At 49.0% G+C, this 22,109-nt stretch overlaps 1 protein-coding gene across 1 annotated transcript in view; it reads left to right on the forward strand.

Moving 5' to 3' along the window:
* Positions 1 to 20,804, forward strand: part of LOC135967328 (SH3 domain and tetratricopeptide repeat-containing protein 1-like) — a 33,244-nt gene extending 12,440 nt beyond the window's left edge. The window contains exons 3-8 of the mRNA XM_065529911.1: positions 1,129 to 3,221; positions 3,343 to 3,487; positions 12,333 to 12,374; positions 14,096 to 15,726; positions 19,293 to 19,474; positions 20,665 to 20,804. Of these exons, the coding sequence (XP_065385983.1) occupies positions 15,231 to 15,726; positions 19,293 to 19,474; positions 20,665 to 20,667 (681 nt within the window). The 5' untranslated portion in view covers positions 1,129 to 3,221; positions 3,343 to 3,487; positions 12,333 to 12,374; positions 14,096 to 15,230 and the 3' untranslated portion in view covers positions 20,668 to 20,804. The remainder of the gene's footprint in view (positions 1 to 1,128; positions 3,222 to 3,342; positions 3,488 to 12,332; positions 12,375 to 14,095; positions 15,727 to 19,292; positions 19,475 to 20,664) is intronic.
* Positions 20,805 to 22,109: the final 1,305 nt, after the last annotated feature.

Consider the following 22,109-nt stretch of genomic DNA (forward strand, 5'->3'; position numbering starts at 1 on the left):
TTGGAGGCCTGGATCATAGACATGCCTTACGCTTTCACCAGCTTAGAATGGCTCTTGTGCTTTAGAACTGTGAAAAAAAAAATTGTCACCCAAACAAATGTGGAAACAGCCTAAATGCCACATCCTGTTACTACCTGTCATGAAGTATATTTAGCAGTTATTCACTCTATTCTGATCTCTACCCATTCCACCTTTTCTTCATGGAACAATAATTTGACAGTTGGTTATGCAGAACCAGAGTAAGTCTAGTTTGATTGGCGGGAAACGATTTTGGGTATGAAGTACCCTTTAGGCATTTATTGAACTCTTGTTTGTACCACCGCTGTGCTGGACGGTTTATAAATATTACTTCTTTAAACAAGGCCTATTGAGTCAGGCTGCCTGGGTTTTACTAAGTAGTTGTGTCATTTGGGGTAAGTTTTTAAGCTTATATAAACCTGACTTTCATCTATGAAATGGGATGACAAGGGGTCATTATCATCTCACAGGATCGTGCAAATGTGTGTGTAAAGTGCTTAGTTTCGTGCCTAACACATAATAACTAGTTAATAAAGTTATTACACCATCGTCGTCATATTTAAATGTAAATATTAAGAGCTGATAAATTTGTAAAAGGTACTATACCTTTACCCCTTGACTACTTTAGTTTTAAGTGGTTGGGTTAATTTATCCCTTAAATATTGGCCTCTTGAATACCTTGAATTTCAATTGAACGTAGCCAGAGGATTTCATAATTGGACCATTGCCTCTGGAAGTTGGAGCTTTTTTTTTTGTTTGGTTTCACTTCCTACACTAAGCATGTGGCTGTGCACACCTTTATGGTGACTTCTGGTACTGGGGAATCAAAGCTTCATTCGCTTCTTTGGAGGAGATGATCTTATGCTTCTAGGCCAGACACTGGGGACAGAAAGGTAATAATATATGATCCCTGCCTCATGCACAGGAAATCTAGTGCGATCGACAGACACGTGTCAATGGCTGTCATGGAATATGGTGAGCATTAAGATAAAGGGGCACCCTGTGTGCTCTTGGAGCACAGAGCAGGGTTTGTGTTCTGGGTACATGGGCTCCATGTGAAAACACAATTTAAATTTTCTTTTTTCTTTTCCCTTTTTTTTTTTGAGACAGAGTCTTGCTCTGTGGTCCAGGCTGGAGTACAGTGATGTGATCTCGGCTCACTGCAACGTGCTTCCCCCAGGTTCAAGCGATTCTCGTGCCTCAGCCTCCCGAGTAGCTGGGATAACAGGTGTGTGCCACCACGCCTGGCTAATTTTTGCATTTATAGTAGGAATGGAGTTTCACCATGCTGGCCGGGCTGGTCTTGGACTCCTGACATGAGGTGATCCTCCCACCTCGGCCTTCCAAAGTTCTGGAATTATAGGCATGTATGTATTCATCCTTTTAAATATCTGCGGGTAGAACTTCACTTTAAATGGGTACTAATTAAACTATTGAATGACTTTAGTATGGATTGAATGACTTTGCTTGGGCCTCGTTTTTAATTTCCTTCATTAGAGGAAAAAAAAATGCACGTTGAATATCCCTCGTCCAAACTGCTTGGAACCAGAAGTGTCTCAGATTTCTTTACATTTTTGGATTTTTGAATATTTGTATTATACTTGCTGGTTGAGCCTCCTGAATTCAAAAATCCAGAGTCTGAGCTGTTCCAATGAACATTTCGTTGAGCGTCACGTCGGCACTCAAAAGTTGTAGATTTCAGAGTTTCTGGTTAGGGAGACTCATCCTGTATGGGTGCTGGAATGTCACAGGAGTTCTGGACCAGAGGTTGGGTGACTAGGGTTTGGTTTTCGCTTTGTTACTAAACAGGCTGTTTTCTTCCATAAGCTCAGCTTTAGATCCCCCGGTTGTCAAAGAAGGGAATGGGCCATCTGATGTTTAAGGCCTCTGTTAGTTCTGACTTGGAGACACCTGGCTTCAGTTCATCTTCCTTCGGAGTGGACAAAGAATATGGGAATTTTGAAATTGTTAGTCAACATCTACAGGGTCGTTGCAGCCTGGTTTTGGGTAAAGGTCATCTTTAGTGAGCCCAGGGAGAAACAGTGGTTTAGCTATCAGCTGAGAGGGGTAAGCGGTCCTATTAATTTTCCTCTGTGTTAGTGAAAGCATTGTGTTAAGGGTCACAGCGTTAGTGGAGCTGGCTGGAAAGAGGAGGGGAACTCACTGTTACAGGTTATATTGAATGTCTTTAGTCACTAAATGCTTTTTATGATATGTTTTTCAGGATTTCAGTGTGGTATGATTTCTCTGTGTTAAGCACAGGAAATTTAACATCAGCAAAAAAGAATGCTCTTTTTTTTTTTTTTTCTTTGAGATGGACTTTCGCTCTTGTCACCCAGGCTGGAGTGCAGTGGTGTGATCTCAGCTCACTGCAACCTCGACCTCCTGAGTTCAAGGGATTTTCCTGCCTCAGCCTCCTGAGTAGCTGGAATTACAGGTGCCTGCCAGCATGCCCGGCTAATTTTTGTATTTTTAGTACAGATGGGGCTTTGCCATATTGGCCAGGCTGTTCTTGAACTTCTGACCTCAGGTGATCTTCCTGCCTCGGCTTCCCAAATTGCTGGGATTACAGGCATGCGCCGCCATGCCTGGCGTTGAATGTTCTTTCTATGGGAATCTACGAAAGCCAGCTTTTGAGTCTAGTGGCAGAAAACCTCTTCTTCATTGTTGAGCTGTGCTGTGAGCTTGGAGGGCTTCAAGTCCAGCTGAAAAAGCTGTAGTTTTTTAGGTCAGTTGGCTGTCTTGGAGAACTTAATGAGCACTGGGCTGGAGTGATACTGTCAGAGTTCATGAGCTGTTTGAGACTCTCAAAGCCTAGATACTGGGGTTGCCCAAATACGTCAGCTGGACTCACTATTTGTCTCGGGAGTCGGGGGATGGAAAATGCTGTGGTCTTAACTCTTCTCTTAATTTTACAGTGCTGTTATTAATGCTAAGAATGATTTCATACGTTTGCATTTTGCTTTGTAATTCACAGAGAATTTTAAAATCCGTTATCTGATTTTATTCCCTCAGCAGTTCTGTGAAAAAGGTAGAGCACTTTCATATCTTCTGTTTTCCCGTGATTCTCTTGTGGCTCACAGAGGCTAAGAGCCTTCACCAAGGTCATCGGGTGAATGAGTTGCAGAGCTGGGAGCAGAGGCTCAGGCTTCTAGTGACCCTGTTTCTTCCTTGATAGCTCGCTCTGGTGGCGCTATGTTCAGGTAACTGCGCATGCTCGGTTTGGTCTTTCGTAAATCCCTGCCCCATTTCGGGGGAGGTTCTTGGGAGGCTTCTATTCATTTTGGAGCATTTAAGTATCTTGTCCTCTCTCCCTCTTCCCAGATGCATGGGCATTTCTGCAGGCTCCCAGGCTGGCCCTTGTGCGTGGGGACGTCTCCTGCCTCCACGTTGCTTGCACGCCGCCTTCTGAAGGGGCTCTTCCCCGCATGGAACCCCCTCGTGCTGCCTCCACACTGCAGGCTGTTCGGTAAATGTTCCTAAGTCAGCTTCGTTGTTTTCTAGAAATGGGATGGGGTATGGATGCCAAGTTCTTTTCTGTGTGAAGTCTTCGATTGTATCATCTTGCCTTCCCCGTGTGTGCTCCTTGAGGTTGTCGCTGTGCTGCGGTCATCTGTGTTCCCTAGGGTGCCTCCCTTGGAGTCCTGGCCGTATTAGACATGCAGTCAGTGTTCACGGCCTAAATGAGAGAAAGGCCAATAGAGCCATTAAATCTGGAAAATGACAAGTGAGGGAAAGGAATTTTTATTGAAGGCATGTGAAAAAGAAATCTCTTTAGAAAAATTGACCTGTTTCTCAACTGGAGTTGAATTTCAGCTCAGAAAAGCAGCTGTGTGCTGAGGGCTTTGGGATTTCAGTTTGTGACAGATGAATTGAATTTGTTGTTGTATGAATGTGTTATCCTTTTGTGGTTTTATTAGACCTTTCTCCCAAATGGAATCGATTTTTCTATAAAACTCACACTTCCTTTTTGAGAAGTGTAACACTAATTGTATGGGATGGTCTCCCAAAAGATAACCAGCCAGGAACCAAACACACTGCCTGAGACTCACGGCCCCTGGTTTCTGCCTGTGCAGCTGCAGGGCAGAGAGGCACGCTCGAGCCGAAATCAAGACGCATGTCTGCATCTTCTCTTTCTTGACTGCTGTTTCGTCTCTGAGCTGGCCTGCCTTCAACGTCTAGGAGCTTGGTGGGTGTAGACACATTACGGTATGGAGGAGGGATATGGCGTTGCCACAGCCAGGAGACTCGCTGAAGTCTCTGTTCTCTTCCTGCTCACTGCTCTGACTTTGTACAAGTCACATTTGTAGGGCTGTGCACAGTGGCTTACACCTGTAATCCCAGCACTTTGGGAGGCCGACCTGGGAGGATCTCTTGAGCCCAGAGTTTGGAACCAGTCTGGGCAACATGGTGAAAGCCCATCCCTACAAAAAATAAAAATTAAAAAATTAGCCAGGTGTGGTGGCTCATGCCTGTAATCCCAGCTACTGGAGAGGCTGAGGTGCGAGAATCACTTGAGCCTGGGAAGTCGAGGCTGCAGTGAACCATCATCACGCCACTGCACTCCAGCCTGGTCAGAGCAAGACCTTGTCTCAAAACAGACAAAAACAAACAAACAAAAACCCATGTGTAATAGTGGCAGTAGTTAACTTTTGAAAGTTTGAAGAAAAGTTTCTAAATCACCTGTGACCATGGACAATTTACTTAGCCTTTCTATGCCTCAGTTTCCTCATCTATGAAAAATGAGAGAATATGGTACTGATCTTACAGGATCATTAAACCATTGCCCAGATTGCTTATAGAGCTAGAGCTTTTTCCTTGAAGTACCTGAGTATGGCTGTCAGACATCTGAAACCCGAAGTCATCTTACAACATCATTTGGATGCTACCCCCTCTCCGCCCTTTTTTTCCATTTGTAAGGGACAAGGATCCAGGAAGGAAAGTATCAGCCTACAAAGGCTTTTGTTACAATTAATCCTTCATGTTCTTTCTTTTGGTATCTTATTCTCTGTTTACATTTTTTTTTTTTTTTTTTTTTTTTTACATTTTTTGAGACAGAGTCTTACTCTGTCACCCAGGCTGGAGTGCAGTGGCACGATCTCGGCTCACTCCAACCTCTGCCTCCCAGGTTCAAGTGATTCTTGTGCCTCAGCTTCCTGAGTAACTGAGATTACAGGCGTGTGCCACCACGTCCAGCTAATTTTTATGTTTTTAGTGGAGACAAGGTTTCGTCGTGTTGGTCAGGCTGATCTTGAACTCCTGAACTCAGGTGATCTGCCTGCCTCAGTCTCCCAAAGAGCTGAGATTACAGGTGTGAGCCACTGCGCCCGGCCGCTGTTTCCATTTTGTAACACTAGCGTCACCCCAGTGTAGGGTGGCTAGGGGTATTCTTCTTTCCTGTTTCCTGGTGTATTTTCCTCTACAGTCTTGATCACTCTTTAACATACTTTTTGGTTGTCTGTCGCTACCTACAAAAATATATGTTCGCTGTTATATCACCAGTGCCTGGCACATAGATAGTCAATATTTGTTGAATGAATGAATGAATGGGCTGAAATAACCTTATTCTTCTTTCTTCTGTCACTTTACACCAAATGCTTTTGGAAAATGCTATGTGAACAGGGATCGTAAGCAGCAGAGGTTACACACATGGCTGTGGGATAGCCCATGATCCTCAGATACTTGTCTGGAAGGAGGTGGAGTACTTGAGTAGAAATGATACAAGATAATTTCTTCAGAAAATCAGCCAAGTGTCACAGCTTTTCACACAGGCGTGTGATGTTAGTGTATGTGTGTATGAAGAGCTGTCGTGGCCTAGAATCACGGGCCTTTGGATCCCTTGTACAGATAGAAAAGTAAAGGCGGAGGCCCAGGAATGCTGTAGGCCACCGAGGTAGAGTCCCTGTCTGTCCTTCTCAGTGTCCGGTCACTTCTCACTGCACTCCCCTCTTTACTCCTAAAGCCACTTTCCCTGACTCTGAATGTGTAACCACGAGGGAGAAAATGTACTCCAGGCTCACAATTTGTGGAGAAAAAGCCCAGCACCTAAAAATAATGTTCACAAAGTTTGTACCTAGAAAACGTGGCCATTTCTATCATGTCTTTGATTTTCCCTGTTTCTCATAAATTTTATAAACAAGACAGTAGAAGGAGATTCGTGAACAGCAACTTTAGAACAAGGGGGAAAAAATCAAACCTAGAGCATTCCAGTTTCTGTTTTCTTCTCAGTTTAGGGCTGAGGCACTTTAGCTTCCTGTCTAAGGGACTACTCAAATCTGATTAGAAGCCATTGTGGGCTGGTAATTATCCATAATTTTAGGAAGACAGATGTAGCACCAACTCTGTTCTCTAATAGCAGGCTTATTAATTTTAAATTTGCATGGCAGGAGAATCAGATGGCGAGGTGAGATAAGCATTCAGATGCTTGGTCAATGATAGCTGTTTACTTCCATGTATCACATGGGGATTTGGGACTGGGGAAGCCCGCTGAGAACTGATGATTATCTGTCCGCTAAACAGCTGGGTTCTTTTTCCTCCTGAGCTCAGAAAGATTGCTCCTACTGCAGCCAGGGAAGACAGGTTGTTGACTGGTTAGAAATCATGGTAGGTTATTTTCTCCACTCGCAGTTTGCAGTTGGAAAGCAGAGCTATCAAAAAGTTGTCTCTCTTGTATTTCAAATCTGGGTGTTTAAAAAATTATGTAAGCAATTTAATCATTTCTTTAACAGTAGTTGTGTGTGTTCTTGATGCGAATGAGAGGTGCATTCCCTTGTAAAATCCCTGGGACTTTATAGGAGGATGTGAGCCTTAGAAGAGAAGTTGGTTTTCTAGATGATCATGTAGCACTAGACAAAGACGTTGATTGAAGCGATTTAAAAAAATTTTGTCTGAGTTCAGATTTTACACCAATATTTAGAAAATCAGCAAAAGAACTTGGAGGAATGTTCTCAGGCATCCAGTTCAGCCCCCTGCGCACGTTGTCATAAAATCCGAGTGTGTGTACAGGGAGACGCATTCCTTTCTGTTCTCATCACAGGTCCTTCCCTGGCTCTGCACCTGCCTGTCATGCGCGTCCGTGTGAAGAGACCACCAAACAGGCTTTGTGTGAACAATAAAGCTTTTTAATCACCTGGGTGCAGGCGGGCTGAGTCTGAAAAAGAGAGTCAGCGAAGGGAGATAAGGGTGGGGGCGTTTTATAGGATTTGGGAAGGTAAAGGAAAATTACAGTCAAAGGGGGGTTGTTCTCTGGTGGGCAGGAGTGGGAGTCACAAGGTGCTCAGTGTGGGAGCTTTTTGAGCCAGGATGAGTCAGGAAAAGGAATTTCACAAGATAATATAATCGCTTAAGGCAAGGACCGGTCATTTTCACTTCTTTTGTGGTAGAATGTCATCAGTTAAGGTGGGACAGGGCATTTGCACTTCTTTTGTGATTCTTCAGTTACTTCAGGTCATCTGGGTGTATACATGCAAGTCACAGGGGATGCGATGGCTTGGCTTGGGCTCAGAAGCATGACATTGTCCTCTTCCCGACCTTCCCTACCTTTTCCCTCCTGTGCGGTTCTCTCACAAAGTGAATGGCCTCAGCCACAGCTTCTCTGCAGCTGCATCAGACTGTGGCGACAGGCATGGTGGCTCCTGCAGGGCCTGCTGTCCCCACTGAGCCCAGTCTTGCTTGCCGCTGGAACCTGGTCATCATTTTGCACTGAAAGTATGTAATTCTACGGAATGAGAGCCAACATGCTGGGAATGGAGGCGTCTTTATCACGGTGCTCTGCATATTTTAATCTTGGGTGGAAAGTATGGAAAAGTATGTGATACCTGTGGTTTGATGTCAGAAGGACGTTGTGAACTTGACGTGGACTGAGGATGTTCAGGTGCAACAGGCACCCCGGCTTCATTAAATGAGACTTCCCCATCTCCCTGCCAGGCATGCACAGGTGTATGGCCACATCTTATGTGTTATCCTTATCTAGAGTGCACCTTGTCGTCACGTTTAAAGTTACATGTTGATATTCTGCCTCATAGAGTAGGTCCCAAACCGCATTCAACACAGAAATGTACTCTTGCTATTATACATGGAAAGTGTTTTCATATACCAAGTGGGAGAGCAGTCCTAAAATCTGGGCTGGAATCACAGAAGGAAGGCTTTGGGAAGCAACAGATTCCCTAGTCCAAAGCTGGTTTTTGATGAACCTAGAAACAGGACCAAGAAAAGTGAATTTGCCTAAGGCCCTGACAATGTCACACGGTAGCATTTGAACCTAGCAGTTTCTTGACCTATTTCTTTAAATGATTAGTCATGCTTCCTCTGATTCCTATATAAACGTATTCCTCATTCATTCTTCTGTTTCAGTGAATTATTGCGGTGCTACCACGTAGCAGTATTTGAGTCAAAATGTGGCAGTGTTTATCCCTTTCCAAGGTTTTTAGTTGTACAGTTTGTCAAAGTTGTGCTAACAGTTTCTTGTTGGTTGCAAGGTGTCCTTTCAGAAGCCAATTGTGTGGTGTATTTATATTGATTGTTGGAGGTAGTTTGGTTAGAACCTACTTTGAGTGGCTGGCGTGGGCCTGGGGGACAATAACAGCTGCCTGCTTCATGGACAGAGATAAAGTAATTGCTTCCTGGGAAGTACCATCCTCCTGGCCACACTCTCCAGCCCATTTCATTTGTGGTGGTTTCCTCGCATCTGCATGGTTGTGACTTCATGTGAGTCTCATTTATTTTAGCATATGACTTCAGGCTGTGGGGAAGAATGGCCATTTTAGCACAGAGATGCACACAAAGGAACAACTGGCTAAATGTGAGTGAAGACATTCTTGGGGGGGGGATTCATTTCTTTTATTCTGTAACAGGCAGTCTGGGAAGCATTCTGGACATGTGGCCTGTGGCCTGCACTGTCACAGCTCCTCCCTGCAGGATCGCAGATGTTTGGAGATTGTAGTGATAACTTATCATTGAGAATGTCATGCTCATAGGCTCTAATAAGTCAGGATTTATTCAGTGTTAATTTGTTAAAGACAACTGTATTTCTAGCCAAATCCATGGGAGACGTTTCTCCTGGCAGTGTTGCTGGGGGTATTCCCGTGGCTTAGTCTTAGGGAAGCACACGCCTTTGAATACTGCTGAAGCTGTGAGTACCCAAAGCGCACCGCAGTACTTTTGCCATACGGGGTGTTAGTCACTGATACACGTCTCAGTCAGACCTGATGGATTCTTGACCCCTTCCTTTCTTAATTTTTTAATTTTTATTTTTTATTTTTGTTTTTTAAGAGCACAACCCCTCAGGTGGCCACCATGAATCTCTGGTGTTTTCGGTTGGCTGCAGCCTATTTGCTATCTCTGGTTCAAACATATTCGAAGTCTGATGATGCTTCCCTCTGTTGTTGTTCTGCTGTGTGACCTCTACGCACGCAGGGTTCAAGACTGTCAGAGCTGGGAGCCACCTTCACAACTACCAGGGTTTCCGGAACCTCCTTCATCTACTCCTGGGGATGGAAGAGATGTCATCAGAGGCGGAGGCTTATTAGGTTTACATGCCATTGATAACGAATGAGGTTTTCTTTTATATAAGCGGAGCTTCTTATAACGTGCTTTAGTAGGGTAAAGAAGCTTTTGAGGTTTGCTTTCTCTGGAAAGATAATTTGTGATCCTGCTGTTGCTTTCAACAAAAATATAATTTGCATACCAGTGCATGTTGTACTGCTGAGAACGGGCTGACAAATGGTTCTTAACTCGCCATTCACTCCGCCACTGTTTCTTGAATGGCATATGTGTGCCAGCTGTAGTAGGAACTTGCTAGGCTCTAGGACTAACCGTTATGAAACGAGGGTCCTGGGGGAAGCAAATGCATATAACTATAAAGGTTTGAGGGGATATCAGAGGGGGTGCCTATAGGTGGAAAACTTCGTTCATTCATTGCCCCATCTAGGAGGTTTTGTGTCTTAGCAGCGTGTTCCATAGCAACACATTCCTCTATCATAATATTCATTATATTAAATTGAAATTCTCTGCTTAGGTATGTATTTTTCCAACTAAGTTTAGAACTGGTTAAGGACAGGCTATGGGGTATGTATTATATATATCTACACACACACATATATTTATATATATACACATTACCATTGTAAATATACAATATATATTTATATATATACACATATATATTTCTCCCTCTCTATACACATACAACCCACACATATATATACACACACACATATATGAAACACACACACACACACACTTCTACTGCCAAGCACAGAAAATCAAAACTAGGTAACAGTTCTTTTAGTGTTTATGAAAAAATAGATGTGTTAGTTGAGAGCGTCGTTAAGTTGCCAGGGGAAACACAGGATGGATTCACAAAGGGAGATAGTGTTTTTGTTTTTTGTTTTTTCTTTGTTTAACTCTTCAATTCGAAATAATCCAGACTTATGGAAAAGTTGCAAAAATAGTACGGAGAATTCCCATATACTCTTTCCTTAGATTCCCCAAACATTTCACCCCATTTGTACTTTCTCTCTCTGTGGATATAATTTTTTTTTTTCTGAAATGTTTGAGAGAGGAAGGTAGAATGCAGGGCAGGGTGAAAGGCGGAAGGAGAGAGGTGGGTTGGGAGGCTTTTTTTTTTTTTAACCTCCTGAGATGGAGTTTCGCTCTTGTCACCCAGGCTGGAGTGCAATGGCACAATCTCGGCTCACTGTAACCTCTGTCTTCTGAGTTCAAGTGATTCTCCTGCTTCAGCCTCCCGAATAGCTGGGAGTACAGGCACCCATCACCATGCTCGGCTAAATTTTTGTACTTTTAGTAGAGGGGTTTCACCATGTTGGTCAGGCTGGTCTTGAGCTCCTGACCTCTGATGATCCACCTGCCTTGGCCTACCAAAGTGCTTGGGATTACAGGCATGAGCCACTGTGCCTGACGATTGGGAGACTTTTGCAGTAACTCAAAGTGCTATGATGAGGGCTGGACCTGGTTGCAAATGATGAGGAAGGTGAGAAGTGGTTAGGTCTGGCATATATTTTGAAAGGAGAGTTTAAATGGGTTGGATGACAAGAGAGAGAAAAAGAAGTTTTAAGGATGATGTCAAGGATTTTGGCCTGAGTAACTGGAAGACTAGAGATGCTGTTATTGGGATCGGGAAGACTATGGGAGGAGTGGGTTATAGCAGGGGGAATCAGAAATGTGTTTTCGGCATGCTAAATTTGAGGTCCAAAAAGAGATGTCAAGAAGTGTTGGCCGGACGCGGTGGCTCACGCCTGTAATTCCAGCACTTTAGGTGGCTGAGGTAGGCAGATCACTTGAGGTCAAGAGTTCGAGATCAGCCTGGTAATTATTAAAATCGATCATTGATGTTTACTAATTAATCATATTATTGCTCTTAATACTGCAGGGGGTGTACACCTACCTGTGATGTTGTTCCTAATATCCAGGGACAGAGAACATGATGTTAGTTTTAATATCGCAGTAGGTGTGCACTCACCCTGTGAAACTGATCCTAATATCCAGGTGGTAGAGTATGACATGACTCCCAACATAGCAATGAATGGACAGCTACCCGGTGATATTCCTCCTAATATTCATGGAAGAAGCACATGATATTACTCCCAATATCGCAGGGAGGGTACAGCTCTTCTGTGATATGGTTCCTAGTATCCGGATGGGGAGAGGATGATAATAGTTCCAGTATCGCAGGCTGTGTTCACCCGCCCTGTGATATTGTTATGAGTACCCTGGAAGGGATATGACTCCCCATAGAGCAGGAGGCGTACATCAAGCCTGGGATATTGTTCCTATTATCCATGGAGAGGAGAGGCTGATATTACTCCCAATATGGTAGGGGGTGTACATCCACCCTGTGATATTCTTCTTAATATTCCAAGGCTGAGAGGTAGATATTACTCCCAGTATCGCAGACACCGTACACCCCCGTGTGATACTCTTCCTGATATCTGGAAGGGGAGAAGATGGTATTAATCCCCATATCGCAGGAGGTGAACACCCACTCTGATATCTTTCCTAGTATGCATGGGGAGAGGGGATAATATTATTCCCAATATTGCAGAAGATGTACACGGCCCCCCATGATATTGCCCTTAATATTCCAAGGCACAGAAGACGATGTTACTCCCAATATCGCAGAAAGTGTCCACCCCCCAGTGATGTTCCCATGATCCAGGAGGGAAGAGGATGATGTGACTTTCAACCCTTGCACCCTGCAATGCTCTCACCCTGCAACACCGACACCAGCTCAACCTGACATGGGAGCAGAGGTGCTGGCTGGGGGTGTTCATTGCTTCTCTTTTCTCCCTTGGCAGACTCAGTAGAGGAAGCTGAGACCGAGCAGCCGCAGGAACAAGGTGGGTTTTGCCAGTGGCTCAGGCTTCCTCTGGTTATGCGTTGGGCCTTGGAGTAACACCGGGGGAGGGGACAGAGCTGAGTACAGTGGGCATTGGATGCGACAGTCACCCCTCTGTGGTGCGGGCTGGGGGCTTGGGGGACGTCGCCTGAGGTGGGCCTGAACCTCCCGTCTACTCTGGCACTGGAGGCTGTGGGGTCCCACACTTCTTCCAATGAACATGCTGACCCCCGCCTGGTCCCCGACCGAGGTGGGGCATCCTTTCCACTGCTGGGGCCCACATGTAGCTGTGGGTTCCTTTTTCATGACCTGGAGAAGCTGCAGCTTGCCCTGTGCTCTGCCTCAGAGATGGGAGGCCACACAGCCCTCAGCGGGTAGCAGAATTCAGAGCCTTAGGTTGCAGGGGCCTCAACTGAGGTCCCTGAAGGGTCTGCTCCTTCCTGAGGGACTGATTCAGGGAGGCTCTCCCATCTCCCCTCTGCGGCTCTGTCGCTTCCCCTCACACAGGGCCCGCATGTGGACAGCCTGGTGATGTGAATGCACCAAGGGCCCTTGGAAGTTCCCTGGGAATGGGATCCATCCCAGTACATTCGGGATGCAGGCACAAGGTCCCAGAGGAGGCCCGGGAAGCCAGTGGGGAAGGGAAGGCTGTTGTATGTCTGCCTCGGGGAGGGGGTGGTTCCACCCTCTGCCAAAGTCTCTGGAGCAAAGGCACGTGGCTCTCCAGCTGCCCGGGAGGCCAGGGTAGTGGCTGGGAGGGGCTGTGGGCCTCTGCCGGGTGGGGGAGATTTCTTAGCTCATCTAGTGTAGTCAAGTCACATTTGCCTCTAAATCATATTTATTTTTTTTTTAATGCCAAGGCTTTACAGATGAATAAGGAGGCAGTTTGTATTGAAAATATTTTTTGCATGTGAGCTTGAAACAGAGGGTCTGTTTAAATCTAGGTTTTTTCCTTCCCAGTAATGCCTCCTTTCATCCCAGGTTTTCCAACAGGAAATGCGCTTGTTTGCTCACCTCTGGGAGGGGGCTTTGGCTAGGAATCCACCAAAGCCAGCAGGCACCAGTGGGTTGCTTGAGCAGGCTGGCCTTTGTTAGGAACCGTGGGCTTCAGGTTTTCAGACCATCCAAGGTGAAGGTGGCCACAGGGGCCTGGAAGCTTTCCCATCCTTCCTGCAGGGATGGTCCGTTTCCCTGCACGGAGCTGGGTACATGGGTACAACACCCCTGTCCTGTACGTCGGTGGCTTTACCAATTTTGCATAGCAGCTTTTGAGCTGATCAATAGCTCTGATTGGCTGTTGAGGATTTCATGGATTCCTGTACCCCACCGGGGGGCCCAATATGCTGACAAAAGTTAAATTTGTAGTTGTAGTCCTGCATATACATGGGTCCAGTTAGAAGGCTTTGATTCTATCTAAAGGGAAAGGCATCTCTGAGGGATCACTGAGCTGACATAGTCTCCTAAAACCATGCTGTGAGGTGGCGACAAAGCAGGACAGGAGGGTGATTTTGTAGGAGAGTCGGGCCACGGGCCTGCGTGTTCTCTGTTTCCCCGGAGTTCATACGTGCTCCAGACCCCGGGTTTGCATTGCGCATAATTCTCAAGGGCTCATGGCAAGCTGCGCCAGGGACACAGAGGACGGGGATGCGGGGATCCTGCCCCAAGTGGACCAAGGACTCACTGTTGGACTCTAATCTGTCTAGGTGTTTTTGTGACTTGCAGAAATACCTCCACCTTGCCTGGGCCTGGAGCCACAGGAGACCCTGCCGAAGGTGAAGAATGTTCTGGAACAATGCAAGACCTGCCCAGGCTGCCCCCAGGAGCCAGCGTCCTGGGGTCTCTGTGTAGCATCCAGCAACGTGAGCTTGCAGGACCCCGAGGAGCCCTCCTTCTGCTTGGAAGCTGAGGACAACTGGGAGGATCCAGAGGTCATGAGCTCACTGCTGCTGTTCCTGAACACCTCTGGATTCAAGGCCAGCTTCTGTGGCCTGTACAACCTGGCGCTGCCATGGCTGAGCAGCATGTTCAGCAGCTTTAGCGACGAGTAGGAGCTGACTGGGCGCCTGGCACAGGCCTGGGGGCGGCCAAGAAAAGTGGCCTCCTCATGGCCCTGGCCAGGCTCTGCTTCCTCCTGGGGCGGCTGTGCAGCAGGAGGCTCAAGCTGTCCCAGGCCCGGGTGTACTTGGAGGAAACACTGGGGGCCCTGGAGGGCAGCTTCGGGGACCTGTTCCTGGCGGTGGCTGTGTACGCCAACCTGGCCAGCATTTACTGGAAGCAGAACCGGGAGAAGTGTACACAGGTGGTTCCCAGAGCCATGGCCCTGCCCCTGGGGACGCCTGGCCACATCTGCAGCACCGCGGCGGACGGGGAGCTCCTGCAGCTGGTGCTGCAGTGGGCGGTGGGTGGCCAGAGCCAGCAGGCCTAGGCCCGGGCCTGCTTCTTGCTGGCCAGGCACCACGTGCACCTCAAGCAGCCTGAGGAGGCCCTGCCCTTCCTAGAGCAGCTGTTGTTTTTGCACAGGGAATCGGGAGCCCCAGACGCTGCGTGGCTCTCAGACTGCTGCCTACTCCTGGCTGACATCTACAGCCGCGAGTGCCTGCCCCACCTGGTGCTGAGCTGTGTCAAGGTGGCCTCATTGAGGACACGGGACTCGCTGGCTGGTTCGCTGAGGAACGTGAACCTGGTGCTCCAGAACGCCCTCCAGCCCCAGAGCCTCCCCACCCAGACTTCCCACTACCTCAGGCGAGCGCTGGCCTCCCTAACCCCGGGCACAGGCCAGGCGCTGCGCGGCCTTCTCCAGGCCAGCCTGGCCCAGCCGTACAGCCACCATGGCTACCATGGCCCAGCCATCACCTTCATGACGCAGGCGGTGGAAGCCTGTGCTGTTGCCGGAGTCCGTGCCATCGTGGACACCCTGGTGGCCCTGGCCTGGCTGCATGTGCTTCATAGGCAGAGCCTGGTGGCCCTGAACATCCTGCAGTCTGTCCAGGATGCAGTGGTGGTCAGCGAGGACCAGGAGGGTGTGATTGCCAACATTGGTGGCCGTGGCTCTGAAGAGGACGGGACAGACGAGGCAGGCAGCCGAGGGCTACTACCACGCCCTACGGGTGGCTTGGGACCTGGGCCAGCGGAGAAACCAGGCAGTGTTGCTGGCCAACTTTGGGACCAGCTGGCCCAGCACTACCTCCTGGAGGCTGTACGTCTGTTCTCGAGGCTTCCCTGTGGGGAGTGTGGCCGGGACTTCACCCACATACTCCTGGGCTACCTCTTCACCCGCCAGGGCCCGGCCCAGCAGTGCAAGGGCTACTACGAGTGGGTCCTTCTGGTGGCTGTGGAGATGGACCACGTGGAGAGTGAGTGCCCCAGTTCCTCCTGTGAGCCTTCTGGGGCCACTTGGGTCAGGGCACACCTGGGGTTTGTGATTCGGAAACAAGTGGTGGTTTTTCCACCATCGGAAGTGCTGAGTCATGGCCAGCAGCAGATGTTGGCAAACGCCCTGGAGACAGGCCGTTCCCATGCAGGGCCAGCCGCTCTGTGCCCTACTGAGGCAGACAGCTCTTCCTGGTTTGCCCAGGGACCATCCTGCCTTGAGCACGGAAAGTCCTGCGTGCTGGGAATCCCTAGACATAACCCTGGGATCAAGGCATGTTGTGCTGAGCTGGAACTTGGGGCCCCTCCATGAGCCAGGCCCTGAACGCCAGTTCTTGTGCCTGTGTTTGCTTGGTATCTCGGCAGCCCTGTGCACCGGTCATCCCACTTCACAGAGGACACAGGGGCGGGTGATTGCCCAAAGCCACAGAACAGTTCACGCAAAAGCAGCTCGTGCTGAGTGTGCCAGGCCCCACCCACAAAAGGGGCTTGTGGGGTCCTCGGGAGGGAGGTGCTGAGCGTGGGAATGTGAGCTTCAGGCCAGAGAAGCCACAAAAGGGTGAGTGGCGTGATGGCGGAGCAGCACTTGGCCCCGGGTTAGGGAAGCCTCTTTAGTCTGGGCCCAGAGGGTTGAGAGGATTTAGTCAAGTAATAGGTGTGGATGAGGGGCTGATGGTGTAGCCTGTGTGAAGGCCCAGGGGTGAGAGAGTGGGGGTGAGTCAGCGAGGATGGGTGGGGTGTGAGTGGTGGTGAGTGAGCGGGAGTGTGAGTGGGAGTGTGAGTGGGGATGAGTGTGGTGTGAGTGGGGGTGAGTGAGAGGGAGTGTGAGTGGGGATGAGTGGGGTGTGAGTGGGGGGTGAGTGAGCGGGAGTGTGAGCTGGGGTGAGTGAACAGGGCTTATGCAGGGAGGTGCAGATTTGGGAGGGGGTGGGTTGGGTGCTGGATGGTGAGAAGCTCTTCTGGAGAGCTAAGCAGGGCCTGGGGCCTCAGGCTGTGGCTTGGCCTTTTCCCCAAGAGCACTGGGGAGCCACGGAGTGCTATCGAACAGTCACTGCAGACCGAGCAGTGAACGGACAGTAGGTGGGCAGGGCTGTCCGAAATCTAGGCCACAGAGAATAGATGAGGAAGTTGAGTGCAGGGAAATGGCTGAGACAAGGGATACTGCTGAGTCCCGTCTGCCTTGCAGCGCTTTGTCATGGCATAGTGACACCACTCAGAGGTGCCTGTTGTGGCCTGGACCAGAGCTGCAGGGGCTGTGCCCAAATCTGAATCTGCTCATTTCCCAGCACAGGCCTGGCACCCACTCCTGGCCCTAGGAGTGATGAGATTTTGGAAAGGACCGTGTGAAGGGGCCCCGGTCCCACACATCTGCCCAAGGAGGGTTGGGGGGTTCAGACCCAGGCTTCGTCCCCAGGGACATTCTCTGACTGGAAGGAGACCCTCCAGGAACCCAGCGCCCCAGCCCCCACTGCAGCCTCCGGTGGCTCCTGGCACAATAGCCTGTGGTACCTCCTCCTACGAGGCCCTCCCCTGGGTGCTGGGGGATTCAGACTTGGAAATGCAGGCCAGGGAACGGGGATCATGCTTCCCTGTCTCCCCACCCTGAGCTGAACGGTCGGGGAGACCGAGGGCGGGGCTGATACCCCACATGCTTCCTTGGGGTCATTTTTGAGTCACTTTCGGTAGTTTGTGTCCTTCTAAGAGTTTGGCTGTTGTGTCTAGATGGTCTGGTTTGTTGGTTTACAATTGTTCGTAGTGTTTTCATGGAATCCTTTTATTTCTGCCAGGTCGGCAATCATGTTTCCTCTTTCGTTTCTGATTTTAGAAACTTGGGTTTGTAATTGTTTGTTTATTTTTATTAGAGATGGGGTCTCATCATGTTCTCCCAGGGGGGTCTTGAATGCTGGCCTCAGTGATCCTTCCCCCTCGGCCTCACAAAGTGCTGGGATGACAGGCGTGAGCCATGGTGCTCAGTCTCTGATTTTAGTCATTTGTGCCCCATCTTTGTTTTCTTGGTCAGTCTGGTGAAAGATTTGTCAATTTTGTTATTATTTTCAAAAAACCCACTTTTGGTTCTGTTGATTATCTCTTTTGTTTTTCCATTCTCTGTATTTTTACTTCCCATTTCCACTCTCACGTTTATTATGTTCTTCCTTTTATTCACTTTGGGTTTAGTTCATTTTCTAGTTTCTCAAGGTGGAAAGTTAGGCTTTTGATTTGAGATTTTTCTTCTTTCTTTGAATGTAGACATTTACAGTTATAAATTTCCCTTTCAGCACTGCCTTAGCTACATCTTGGTGTTTTTGATACACTGTGCTTTTTTTTTTTTTTTTTTTTTTTAAAGTTTTGCTCTATTGCCCAGGCTGGGGTGCAGTGGTGCAATCTTGGCTCACTGCAACTTCTACCCAGGTTCAAGTCATTCTCATGCCTCAGCCTCCTGAGTAGCTGGAATTACAGATGTGCACCGCCACACCCGGCTAATTTTTGTATTTTTTTTTTATAGAGACAGGATTTCACCATGTTTCCCAGGCTGATCTCAAACTCCTGGACTCAAGCGATCCTCCCGCCTCGGCCTCCCACAGTGCTGGGATGAGAGGTGTGAGCCACCGTGCTGGCCCGGGCTGTGCATTTGTTTGTATTCTTTTCAAATTAATTTTCAGTTTCCCTGATGGTCTCTTCTTTGACTCACTGGTTGTTTAGGAGTGTGTAGTTTTCACATATTTTTGAATTTCCCACGTTTCCTTCACTGTCGATTTCCAGTTTCGTGCCAGTACAGCTGAAGAACACCTCTGCTTTGGTCTCAGTCCTTCTCCCTTCACTGAGGCTCATTTTGTGGCCTGGCACATGGTCTGTCATGGGGAATGTCCCATGGGCGCTCAAGAGGACTGTGTATTCAACTGTTGTTGGGGGGCGTGTGTGACAGATGTCCATTCGGCGTACCTGGTTTCCTTTGTTAATCTTCAGAATGTTTCTGACACTAGAAAATCAGAAGTTTTCCACTGTTCCCAGCGCCCTGGCTTTGGGAGAGGCCAGTGAGCCTGTGGGTTTGGAGCCTTGTTGCATGAGAGAAGCATGTGTGGAAATGCCAGGGGCCGGCTTTGAACCCCATTCCCCCAACATGATGCCGTGTGCGGCAGACGTGATGCTTGGCTTTGCTCTCTCAGGGTTCCATCTGCGACAGGGGCTACTTGTGTCCCTGGTCTCATCATCTCAGGCTGAAGGTGGCCCTGGTCCTGGCCAGAGGGGCTTTGTGAAGCAGAAATAGATGGCCTGGTGCAGGGGCCGAGCCTGGCCAGGACCTCGGCCCTGGGAGTTGTAAAGAAGACCGGCCTGTACCATGAGCATGTGCACCAAGCTGTGCCCATGTCACGGTGTGCTCGGCGCCTGCCCTTGCACAGGTGCATGGCCTGTCTGAGCCCAGGCTCCCTGCCTATGGGGCCCAGGTTCACAGAGGTGTGAAAGAGACAAGCACAGAGCAGGGGCCTCTGAACCCAGCCAGCCTCGCTTCGATGCTGGGAGGCTGACGTCTTCCATTTTGTCTTCTGCCCAGGCCAGCTGCGGGCCGTCCAGCGGCTGTGCTACTTCTACAGCGTCGTCATGCCCAGCGAGACCCAGTGTGTCATCTACCACGAGTTCCACCTCTCCCTTGCCCGCGAGGTGGCCGACCAGGTGCTGGAGAGAGCAGCTCCTGGAGACCACCAGTCAGCTCTACCTGTCCCTGGGCACCTAGTGGTGAGGACTGGCTTTGCAGTGGTGGGGGTGTGGAGGGGAGCAAGGGGGTTGGGGTGGCAGGGAGGGGGGCACAGGGAAGCTGGCCCAGGGCCTCCTCAGCCCCTTTCCTTTGGATCATTTGGTTCCTTGGCGTCAGATGCTTTGAGCTGGTGGGTCTGGGGTCGTCCCAGGGCTGCTGCTGGCTTGTGAGTCCCAGCTTGAGTCTCCCTTGTTGGGTCAAAGGTCATCTCAACCCCAGCAGAGGCAGTACGTGCACTCTGGGCTGTTCTTCCTACTATGGTGGCCTTTGTCATCTGACCTCTGCCTGCCCTGAGTCTTGACTCCTGGCCTTCATCTGTCCCCTTAAATGTGACCACAGCAGCCACCTGTGGCTTCTCTCCCACAGAAGACAGAGCCAATTGTGTCACCTGCTTCCCCGGGGCAGGGTTTCAAGGTCTCACGTCCCATATGTGGCCCACTCGGCTTCCCCCGAGCATGCTGACCTGGTGGGGTAACCATGGCCCTGGCCACCCCACCCACAGGGCCTGGTGACATTGCTGCAGTCACAGCCCCTCAAGTGTTAGACTTACTGAGAGAGCAGGGAAGGGGCCAGATTCCATGGGGACCCGGGAGACTGGCTCCAGTCTTGGCCTCAGGTTCACAGAAGGAAAATGGGCCAGTGTGCTAGAGCCATGCTTCTCAAAGTGTAGTCCCTGGACCAGCAGAGCAGCATCCACGTCACCTAGGAGCCTGTGGCAAGTGGGAGTTCTAGGGCCTGCCCCAGGCCTGTGGAGTCAGAAGCTCTGGGGACAGGGCCAGCAAGCTATAAGGACAGGCCTCCGGGTGACTGTGATGCCTGCACACCTTGAGAACCATCGGCCTAGATAGCCTCTGAACACTAACGGCTCTTGGTGCGTCTGGAGAAGACACAGGCCATATCTGGGAGGCAGGGGAGATGGACTAGCACTTTCCTCCTGCCACAGGGCAGCGTGATGCTCGATTCCCTCAGAAGGATGTCCTTCATCTTTTCCATGCTGTGTGTGTTCACCCTGGCCCTCCCAGCAGCCTGGGAAGGGCAGAACACTGCACATACAAGAGAGCCGTTCCCAGTCCCCACATTCCAGATTCATCTGTCACCAGACCCACGAGAGGAGGCAGACTGGTTCCAGGAGGATGAGAGCCCTTGTTCTGACACCTGTGTCTGATTCCAGTGATTCCAGGGCCTACAAATCCTCTCTGGACTACACCAAACGAAGTCTGGGAATTTTCATTGACCTCCAGAAGAAAGAGAAGGAGGCACATGCCTGGCTGCAAGCAGGGAAGATCTATTACATCCTGCGACAGAGTGAGCTGGTGGACCTGTACATCCAGGTGAGTGGCAAGGGATGCAGGAGGACCCCTGTGCTGTTCACTCTCTGTCCATCCACCCATCCATTCATCCTTCCATCATCTATTTACCTGTTCATCCTTCCATCCATCCATCCATCATCCATCCATCTGTCCTTTCATCCATCCATCATTCATCCATCCTTTTATCATCCATCTATTCACCCGTCTATCCATCCATTCACCTGTCCATCCACCCATCCATTCATCCTTCCGTCATCTATCTATTTACCTGTTCATCCTTCCATCCATCCATCCATCCACCATCCATCCATGCATTCTTCCATCATCTTCCCATACACCTGTGGGTCCTTCCATTCACCCATCCATCATCCATCCATCCATCATCCATCCTTCCGTCCATCCATCCATCATCTATCCATCCATCCCTTCGTCCATCCATCCCTCCATCATCCATCTATCTCTCCATCCATCCATCCATCATCCATCCACCTGTTCATCCTTCCATCCATCCATCATCCATCCATCCATCCATTCTTCCATCATCTTCCCATACACCTGTGGGTCCATCCATCCATCCATCCATCCATCCTTCCATCATCCATCCATTCATCTGTTCGTCTTTCCACCCATCCATCATCCATCAATCCATCATCCATCATCCATCCATCCATCATCCATCATCCATCCATCTTTTTATCCATCCATTCACCTGTTCATCCATCCATCCATCCTTCCATCTATCTTTCCATCATCAATCCAACTGTTCATCCTTCTATCCATCAATCCATCCATCCATCATTCATTAATCTATTCACTTCTTCATCCATCCATTCACCTGTTCATCCATCCATTCATCCATCCATCCATCCTTCCATCCTTCCATCCATCCATCCTTTCATCCATCTTTCCATCCATCTTTCCATTATCCATCCATTCAGCTGTTCATCCTTCTATCCATCCAACCATCTTCCATCCATCCATGATCCATCCATTCACCTGTCCATCTATTCATTCATCATTCATCTTTTTATCATCCATCCATTCACCCATGTATCCATCCATTCACTTTTCATCCATCCATCCATCCATCTATTCTTCCATCATCCATGCATTCATCTGTTCATCCTTCCATCAATCCATCTTTCCATTTATCCATCCATCCATTTATCCATCCATCCATTTATCCATCCATGCATCCATCATCCATTCGTGTCCATTCTTCCATCCATCGTTCATCCATCCTTTTATCATCCATCCATTCACCCGTGTATCCATCCATTCACTTTTTCATCTGTACATCCATCCA

Source organism: Macaca fascicularis, chromosome 15 (assembly GCF_037993035.2).
Source record: "Macaca fascicularis isolate 582-1 chromosome 15, T2T-MFA8v1.1".
Lineage (NCBI taxonomy): Eukaryota > Metazoa > Chordata > Mammalia > Primates > Cercopithecidae > Macaca > Macaca fascicularis.